The following is a 10000-nucleotide window of genomic DNA, read 5'->3' on the forward strand; positions in this document are numbered from 1 at the left end:
CCTGGTATCCCGATGTGACTGGGGATCCAGTTTAGTATTACTAGTCTGTTCCTTTCATTATGCTGATTTAAGAGGATTTTAATGTCCGCTATCAGGGATTTGTTTTCTTTGTTTTTGTCCTGCTGTAGGGCTTGCACTGAGGCTCGTGAATCAGTATGAATGACTACTGGTCCCTCCTCATTTTCAATAGAGTATTTTAATGCTTGCTGTATTGCAACAAGCTCTGTCTGCAGGGTGGAGACATTATTGGATGTTCTCCAGCAAGCTGTGAAATTGCAGGAGTGAACTGCCGCTCCTGCTGTTTGGGTTCCAGGATCTACTGTACCATCAGTATAGTAGATCTGTGCCCCTATTGTCTCTACAGAGTTTATAGCTGCTTCTGCTGCGTTTCTAAGTTCCTCTATTGTGCAGTTTTCTTTTGCCCTTGGGAGTTTGGTGTAGTTGAATTTAGCAACATGTTTTTTCCATGGTGGAATGTATATTGTACTCTGTGCTGTGTCTGGGTTTAGTTGTAGGATTGTTTCTGTTAGGCCAAGTCTTTTAATGTTATTGCTATGGTCTTTGCCATAAGAACTTGGGGTTTGCACTTCAGGATGTTTGGATAGTTCCTCTCTTACTCTTTTTTTGGTGATTGAGTCTCTGTCTGACAGGAACATCTTTGCAACTATGCTTGCATTTCTTAGTGCAATTCTGTCCTCAAGGGTTGGTAGTCCAGTTTCCAACCTTAGGTTGCACAGTCTTGTCCACATTGGGGCTCCCAACATGAGCCTCATGGCATTGTTTTGAATCACTTCAATTGTGCTTTTTTGTAGATCTGTTAGCCCCAAGAGTGTTGGGGCGGCATAATCTACTAATGATCTGGAACAGGCCAGATAATATTTCTTTTGGACGTGTTCATTTGCTCCATCATTGAGCCTGCTCATATATCCCATAGCTGTATTTCTGGCATTTGTTCTTTCCTTGAGATATTTTATCTCATGCTTGAAAGTGAGCTGTTTGTCTATTATTACTCCCAGGTATGTGTATCTGTCCACCCATTCTAGGGGTTCCATTCCTATTGTGAGTGGTTGTACAGGGTTTGGGGCTTTGATTGTCATTGCTTTTGTTTTGTCAATGTTTATTTTTAGTCCAAGCTCATTGGATTTGTGGCTGATGGCATTGAGTGCTCTTTGCATTTTTATTGTCCTGACTGGCCCTCGAGGTATTACACATACGTCATCTGCATAGATAAATATATTTACTCCTTCTGGTAGCTGAAGTGAGGCTATATTTTCCATGAGGATATTGAAAAGGAGGGGGCTTGGAAGTCCTCCTTGTGGCGTACCATTTTCCAATTCATGATATGTGGATATCACTCCTTGAAATTTGACTCTGGCTTGCCTTCCTAGCATGTAGTTTTTAGTCCATGCTAGTAGGTGTCCTTTGACTCCTTTTTTTAGCTACTGATTGCAGCACTGCAACTGGGCTTGCTAGCTCGAAGGCTTTTTCAAAGTCTATGAAGACTATTGTTGCCTTGTTTTGATTTATGCAGCTTAATACATCTGTGATGCATTCAGAGGTACCAATTCCCTCCTGATATGCATATAGCTGCTTGTTTAGGGGGCCAATTTTGTATTTTAACCTGTTTAGGACCATTTTTTCTCCTGTTTTTTCCATACAGGATACTAAGGCTATTGGCCTAGGGTTTGTTGGATCCTTTGGCTTAGGGATTGGCTGTGTATCTTGTTGTCTCCAGGTTTGAGGCCTTGTGTGCTCAAGGTGTGTTTTGTTTAGTAACCTTAGGAATGCAGTTTCACCTGCTGGACCCATGTGTTTGATCATTGTGTAGGTGATTTTGTCAGCTCCTGGTGCAGTGTCTTTCCCTGTCTTTTGTACTGCGTTTAGCTCCTCAACTGTGTATGGGGTGTCTGTGTCATCCTGCTGAAGGCAGGCTGTGTTGATCTCTTCCCATCTGGATGGCGCCAGTTGCTCTTGTTGCATTCTGGTTTCAGGGGAGAGATTGATTGACAATGTTCTGTTGGCAAAAGATGTTGCAATTCTTTCAGCCTCCTCATGTGGGTGTGGGTGTGTGGCAATTGGAGTCTTCCTCTTTTTTCCGGCTACTCTGCGTAGCCATTTCCAAAGCTGAGTTAGAGTGGTGTATCCTGACAGGCTTGAACACCATTCCATCCATTTTTCAATTCTGATTTCATGGATTCTTTCATTTGTTTCAGTTCTGACTGTTTGTAGTAGCTCTCTGTTTTCTACTGTGGATCTTCTTCTGTATATTTTTGTGACTCTGTTTAGTCTGGTTTTTAGTCTTCTGACTTCTCGGCAGTAGTACCAGGAGTCCTTGTATGTGTAGTTACCTTGTGTTGTTTTTAGTGGCATAGCTCTGTTGGCTGCATTGTGAAAGGCCTCAACTAGGTCTTTTTCTAGCTGATCTGTGTCCTCTGGAGGAACGTAGCTGACTGCCCATTCCTCTATGGCTAATTGGAAACAGACCCAGTCTGCTAGATCCTGATTCCATCTTGGTGGAGGTGGTGGAATAGGAGGTAGTTGTTCCATCTCCAATTCTGTTACTGTGGCAAAGTGATCACTAATCAGGGTTGAGTGTACTTGCCACTTGGTTAGATGTCTTATTGCTGTTGTGATAAAGGTCAGATCCAGTCTACCTCCTCTTACATGTGTTGGATGCCCTGTGTTTAGGAGGGTGACGCCTTCAAACTCCTCTAGGGCGAAGATAGGGGATGATAAAATGGGGTGGTGTGCATTAAAATTCCCACAGATAATTGTTGATGTTCTTTCTGCGTGAGCAAAGAGTTGTGTCAGCTGCAGCTCTCCTGTGTCTTCCCTGTTTATTTTCCTGTATATGTTGTATATGTAAATTTTTTGATTCAGTAGTGTTATTGTTACTGCTATTGTCTCTATGTTGATACCGCAAGGGATGGGGTTGTGTAATCTTGTTGTTGGTATGCTTGTTTTAACTAGTGTGGCTAGGCCTCTGTCTGTGCCTATCTGTGGTGTTGTGTAGGCATTGTAGCCTGGTATTTTGATCTTCCTTTCTGTTGTTAAGTGTGTTTCCTGTAGCAGGATTATGTCTATGTCCTCTGTTTTGCATACTGCAATTAGGGAGGATATTTTAGGTCTTACTCCGGCTGAGTTCCAGTTAAGAACTCTTATACCTGGTTGTATGTTAAAGAGTACTGTCTTGGGTCCCTGGAGGCAAAGGCAATTGCCTTGACCTCAGTGGATGAAGTGGATGAGGTGGATGGGGTGAGAGTGGATGAAGGAGTGATGGATGGAATGCATGGGATGATAGGGGTGGGGTCTGGTGCAGTGGATGTGGAAGGTACAGGTGATTGGGGTGATTGAATGATAGGTGAAGAGTGAGAGGTGATCTGCTGGATAGCATGAGAGGGGGGTTGGGAGGACTTGGTCTTAGAGGCGAAATCTAGCAGGACTTGTTCAATGCTAGCTGCAATAGCTTCTGCATTTAGTTTTCCAGTCACTGCCTGTGTGACTAGGTTGGTTAAGGTGGTTCTTAAGACCGTGGTCTTAATGAAAATAGTCCTGGGCATTGGTTTTGGCCCTTGGGTTGTAGGTTTGGGAGCTCTTGATGTGGATCTGGCTCTAGAGGTGGATCTTGTTCTGGAGTGCTTCCTTAGCTCCTCCTGCGTGTAGAACCTTTTCCTAGGTAAAGGTTTGGGGGCCGCTCTTCCTCTTGATGGGTCCCTTTTATCCTTGGGGAGGGCAGCAATTACCCTTGCTACTCTTTGAGGGCATCCCCAGGCCATTGCTGTGTGTCCTTTTTTGCAATTAGAGCATTTAGCAACAGTAGGTATTCCTGCAGCCCTCTTGTCGATACACTCCTGTGTGGGGTGTCTTTGGCTGAAGACTGCACAGGTTGGGGACCTTATCTTAAAAGTTTAAATCCTGATGGTAACTGACATAGTGATTGGCTCCAGTAGGAAAATATATAACCTTGACAAGAATATTGATATCAAATCCCTGTTATTTTGTGGAATCGAGGAACTATTACTACTAATGTGTCAATTAAATTCTTTTGGACTCCCCCTTATATTTATTAAGATAATTCAAATCAAATACAGAAGACAAATATTGAATTTCTATTTGAGGCATTTCATTTTGTTAGATTTAGACTAAAGAAAGTAAATAAGAATAGTGTCATTTTAAGTGTTTATGACCTAAGCATGTATACATCCATAGTATGCACAACCAAGGCTATGCATATTTTATGAGATCCATAAGAATTTACTAAAGGAATCATCTAAATACATCAGTGTGAATCAGCATTCATAATCAGAGCCTCAATTTGGAATTCTAAGTATCGGTCATAAAATTAGTATTCTACCTATTGAAAACATATGCCAGCTGAGGATAACAGTTTTTATAACCTGAATTTCAATGGCAAAATATTTATAATAAACCACAGATTATATGAACAAACATCGGTAGTGAAACGGTTTCGTGACACCGAACGACCGGGGTATAAGAACACTCCATAGAAACAAACGCCGCTTGGGACCGTTGGCGAGACTGAACGTCCGGCGAACCAGGATTCTTCTTCTCGCTAGTTGATCGTCAGCTGACAAAGAGGACTGTAGGTTTCTTCACAAGGCTCGTCAGTGAAAACGTGGTAGTGTTCGTATGTCATTGCTGCGCACCTGGAAGGGAAATTAATAATTTACGAGAGAAATGGAAGCTTTAGCAGCGGGAACCAAAGCAGTAGATATTTGCCAATAAGTGTATAATACATTTTTGCAATGAGGGTTCCCCAATATTTAGAAATTATATACATTCCGCTATAACAATTAATGTCTCACTTCGGAGAAGCAATATGATATTTTCTTAGGCAATACTACTACTACTACTACTACTACTACTACTACTACTACTACTAATAATAATAATAATAATAATAATAATAATAATAATAATAATAATAATAAAAAGAACGGCAGTTATCGTCATGATGAAAACTGAAGATCCACATTGATATTAATTGATGTGTATATATATGATTAAAGCTGTGGTGGCCTATGCAGTAACGTCCCTGACTGCTGATTGACAGACTGGGATTCAAGTCCCGCTTAAACGTGACAGTTCTTTTATGTCGCTGCAACCTCACCATCCTTGTGAGCTAAGGATGGGTGGCTTGGGGGAGCCTATAGGTCTATCTGCTGAGTCATCAGCAGCCATTGCCTGGCCCTCCTTGGTCCTCTAGCTTGGGTGGAGAGAGGGCTTGGGCGATGATCATATATATATGTACTGTATATATATATATATATATATATATATATATATATATATATATATATATATATATATATATATATATATATATGATCAGGGGGCTTGGGTGCCGATCATATGAAAATATATATATATATATATATATATATATATATATATATATATATATATATATATATATATATGTATATGTATATATACATCTATATATACATATATATATATATATATATATATATATATATATATATATATATATATATATAAATATGGTCAGTCTCTAGGACATTGTCCTTATTGATAGACTCAATGCTCTAATATCATTACGATGACATTCATAGAGTAATTTTATGATAACTGGGATATTGGTTGAGTAAAATCCACCTCACCTCAACAAACATAGATTAAAAAGGATGACTGGTTAACTAAAATGTTTCTTCATAATATTTTCTTTCTATAAAAAACTTATCTAAAATTCACTGCTAAAGTTCTCTTTCAGAAGCTGAAAAGAGAATAATTCCTAGTTCCTAGTTCTTCCACGAAGCTCACTCCACAGTTTAAAAAAACCATAGAACATCATTATCAGCCACAATCTAACCTAAGAGCACTTTCTTAATTCCTACATAGGCCTATATAACCTACTCTCCATTGTTATATATCGAGTCACTTCCACCCTTGGCTAGTTATGCGAAAAATGAAAAAATAAAAATAACTTCTACAAGGTAAGCAATAACTTGTCAGGTAACATGATATGATATTATATGCTTTGCTATATCATTCAATTCAATTTGTATATCAGACTTTAACGTTACCAATTGCCGTACTAATTCTTCATCAAACTTTTCCGTTTAATGGTTTTCAAGATTGGGTAGCAAAGGTAGTTTTCAGGATGGAATATATAGAATAAATGCGGTTCTATATCCAGTGTGGCAATGAAAAGAAGGAATTAGAGCAATAGTATATGGGTCTTTTGATTGACCAGACAGTAGGCCTACTACATTGGATCCCTATCTCTAGTTACGGCTCATTTCTCCTTTGCCTACACATAGAGAATAGTCTGGCTTATTCGTTTCACATTCTCCTCTGTCCTCATACACCTCACAACACTGAGATTACCAAACAGTTGTTCTTCGTTCAATGGCTACTTTCCTCTTGCAAGGGTAGAAGACTCTTTAGCTATGGTAAGCAGCTCTTCAAGGAAAAGGACACTCCATAATCAACCCTTTGTTCTCTAGTCTTGGGTAGTGCCATAGCCTCTGTACTATGGTCTTCCTACTGTCTTAGGTTAGAGTTCTCTTGCTTGAGGGTACACTCGAGCACACTATTCTATCTTATTTCTCATCCTCTTGTTTTTTATTTTTTTTTATTAAGATTTTATAGTTTATATATGAAAGCTCTATTTCAATATTGTTGCCGTTCTTAAAATATTTCATTTGTCTGTTAATTCTCTTGTAGTTTATCTATTTCTTTATTTACTTTCTTCACTGGGCTATTTTCCCTGTTGGAGCCCTTGGACCGATAGCATCCTGCTTTTCCATTTAGGGTTATAGCTTAGCTAATAATAATAATAATAATAATAATAATAATAATAATAATAATAATTATAGTTATAATGAGGATAATGATAACAACAACAACAACAACAACAACAACAACTACAACAACAACAACAACAACAACAACAATAATAATAATAATAATAATAATAATAATAATAATAATAATAATAATAATAATAATAATAAAACCATCACCTGTAACCATTGCTATGCCATGTGAATAGGAAACTTTAAAATAAAACATAATAAGCATATTAGTACCTGCCAGGGAGCCATTTTACATGTAATTCCCTTCTCCTATTATTATTATTATTATTATTATTATTATTATTATTATTATTATTATTATTATTGTTGTTGTTGTTATAATTACTTTTGCTACTACTACTACTATTATTATTATTATTATTATTATTATTATTATTATTATTATTATTATTATTACTTGCTAAGCTACAACTCTAGTAGGAAAAGTGGAATGCTATAAGCCCAAGGGCTTAGAGATGGGAAAATTTGGTAGGATAGAAATAAATACTGCATTAAAGAGATGAGAAAAAAAATGATAGGATGGAAAGAAATACTGGCAATAAAGAAAATGAATAAAAAATATATATAGCTATCGTTAACGGCCCTGCAGGAACAACAGAGAGAATTAATATTGAAGAAAAATATGACCATGAACAGTATTTGGCCTTGAATACTGCTGCTTTTTACCTTAGATTACCTTAAAACTTTTTCCAATTTCCTTAGATTTTAAGCTAGTAAAACCGAAATTACCCTGAAATTACCTTGAAACCATGAAAATTACCTCAAACTAGGGTAATTATCTTAAAAGTTTAAACCCTAATGGTAACTGACATAGTGATTGGCTCCAGTAGGAAAATACATAACCTTGACAAGGAATATTGACATTAAATCCCTGTTATTTTGTGTAATCGAGGAACTATTACTACTAATGTGTCAATTAAATTCTTTTGGATTCTCCCTTATATTTATTAAGATAATTCAAATCAAATACAGAAGACAAATATTGAATTTCTATTTGAGGCATTTCATTTTGTTAGATTTAGACTAAAGAAAGTAAATAAGAATAGTGTCATTTTAAGTGTTTATGACCTAAGCATGTATACATCCATAGTATGCACAACCAAGGCTATGCATATTTTATGAGATCCATAAGAATTTACTAAAGGAATCATCTAAATACATCAGTGTGAATGAGCATTCATAATCAGAGCCTCAATTTGGAAATCTAAGTATCGATCATAAAATTAGTATTCTACCTATTGAAAACATATGCCAGTTAAGGATAACAGTTTTTTTTTTTTCTAACCTGAACTTCAATGGCAAAATATTTATAATAAACCATAGATATCTATATGAACAAACATCGGTAGTGAAACGGTTTCGTGACACCGAACGACCGGTGTATAAGAACACTCCATAGAAACAAACGCCGCTTGGGACCGTTGGCGAGACTGAACGTCCGGCGAACCAGGATTCTTCTTCTCGCTAGTTGATCGTCAGCTGACAAAGAGGGCTGTAAGTTTCTTCACAAGGTTCGTCAGTGAAAACATGGTAGTGTTCGTATGTCATTGCTGCGCACCTGGAAGGGAAATGAATAATTTACGAGAGAAATGGAAGCTTTAGCAGCGGGAACCAAAGCAGTAGATATTTGCCAATAAGTGTAGAATACATTTTTGCAATGAGGGTTCCCCAATATTTAGAAATTATATACATTCCGCTATAACAATTAATGTCTCACTTCGGAGAAGCAATATGATATTTTTTTAGGCAATACTACTACTACTACTACTACTACTACTACTACTACTACTACTACTACTACTAATAATAATAATAATAATAATAATAATAATAATAATAATAATAATAAAAAGAACGGCAGTTATCGTCATGATGAAAACTGAAGATCCACATTGATATTAATTGATGTGTATATATATGATTAAAGCTGTGGTGGCCTATGCAGTAACGTCCCTGACTGCTGATCGACAGACTGGGATTCAAGTCTCGCTTAAACGTAATAGTTCCTTTATGTCGCTGCAACCTCACCATCTTTGTGAGCTAATGGTGGGTGGCTTGGGGGAGCCTATAGGTCTATCTGCTGAGTCATCAGCAGACATTGCCTGACCCTCCTTAGTCCTCTAGCTTGGGTGGAGAGGGGGCTTGGGCGATGATCATATATATATGTATATATATATATATATATATATATATATATATATATATATATATATATATACGTATATATATATATGTATATATACGTATATATATATATACATATATATATATATACATATATATATATATATATATATATATATATATATATATATATATATATACTATATATATATATATATATATATATATATATATATATATATATATATATATATATATATATATGATCAGGGGGCTTTGGCGCTGATCATATGAATATACAGTATATATATATATATATATATATATATATATATATATATATATATATATATATATATATATATATATATATATATATATATATATATATAGTCAGTCCCTAGGACATTGTCCTGGTTGATAGGGCAGTGTCAATATCCCTTGCCTCTGGCATTAACAAGCGGCCTTTAAATCTTTAAAACCTTTATAAAAATATAATACAGATACGCATATGCTGCATTTTCTGCAAGTTTGAACTTTTGAAGTTCCACTGATTCAACTACCTCATTAGGAAGATCATTCCACAGCTTGGTCACAGCTGGAATAAAACTTCTAGAATACTTTGTACTATATGGAGAAATTATCTATTTCATATCCCATCCCTTTAGCTGTCTATCTATCTATCTATCAGTCTGTCCCTCACTATGCTTATTCCACTTACCATCCCACCGCTCGTTTTGAAGGAGCCTGGATTTGCTGAAAGCACGGTGCCCCTGGGAGGGCCTTGGAGGGGGAGGAGTAGGGGTCGCTGTGAGGGGGAGGCCGTGGTACGCAATCTGAGTTGTACCTGATGGAATAATAATAATAATAATAATAATAATAATAATAATAATAATAGTAATAATAATAATAATAATAATATTGATGATAATAATAATTATAATAATGATAATAATAATGATGATAATAGTAATAATAATACTACTAATAATAATAATGATGATGATAATAAT

At 36.3% G+C, this 10000-nt stretch overlaps 1 protein-coding gene across 2 annotated transcripts in view; it reads right to left on the minus strand.

The window, feature by feature from the left end:
* Positions 1-4100: 4100 nt before the first annotated feature.
* The window catches only part of LOC137652418 (uncharacterized), a 20713-nt gene continuing 14813 nt past the window's right edge, over positions 4101-10000 (minus strand). Inside the window, exons 9-10 of one of the 2 annotated variants that reach the window (XM_068385815.1) lie at positions 9709-9834; positions 4101-4667 (exon numbers count right to left, since the gene is read on the minus strand). In XM_068385815.1, coding sequence (XP_068241916.1) covers positions 4574-4667; positions 9709-9834 — 220 coding nt within the window. In that variant the 3' untranslated portion in view covers positions 4101-4573. Of the gene's footprint in view, positions 4668-7784; positions 8422-9708; positions 9835-10000 lie in introns of those variants that run through there. The other variant, XM_068385814.1, reaches the window with a different exon arrangement.

Source organism: Palaemon carinicauda, chromosome 13 (assembly GCF_036898095.1).
Source record: "Palaemon carinicauda isolate YSFRI2023 chromosome 13, ASM3689809v2, whole genome shotgun sequence".
NCBI lineage: Eukaryota > Metazoa > Arthropoda > Malacostraca > Decapoda > Palaemonidae > Palaemon > Palaemon carinicauda.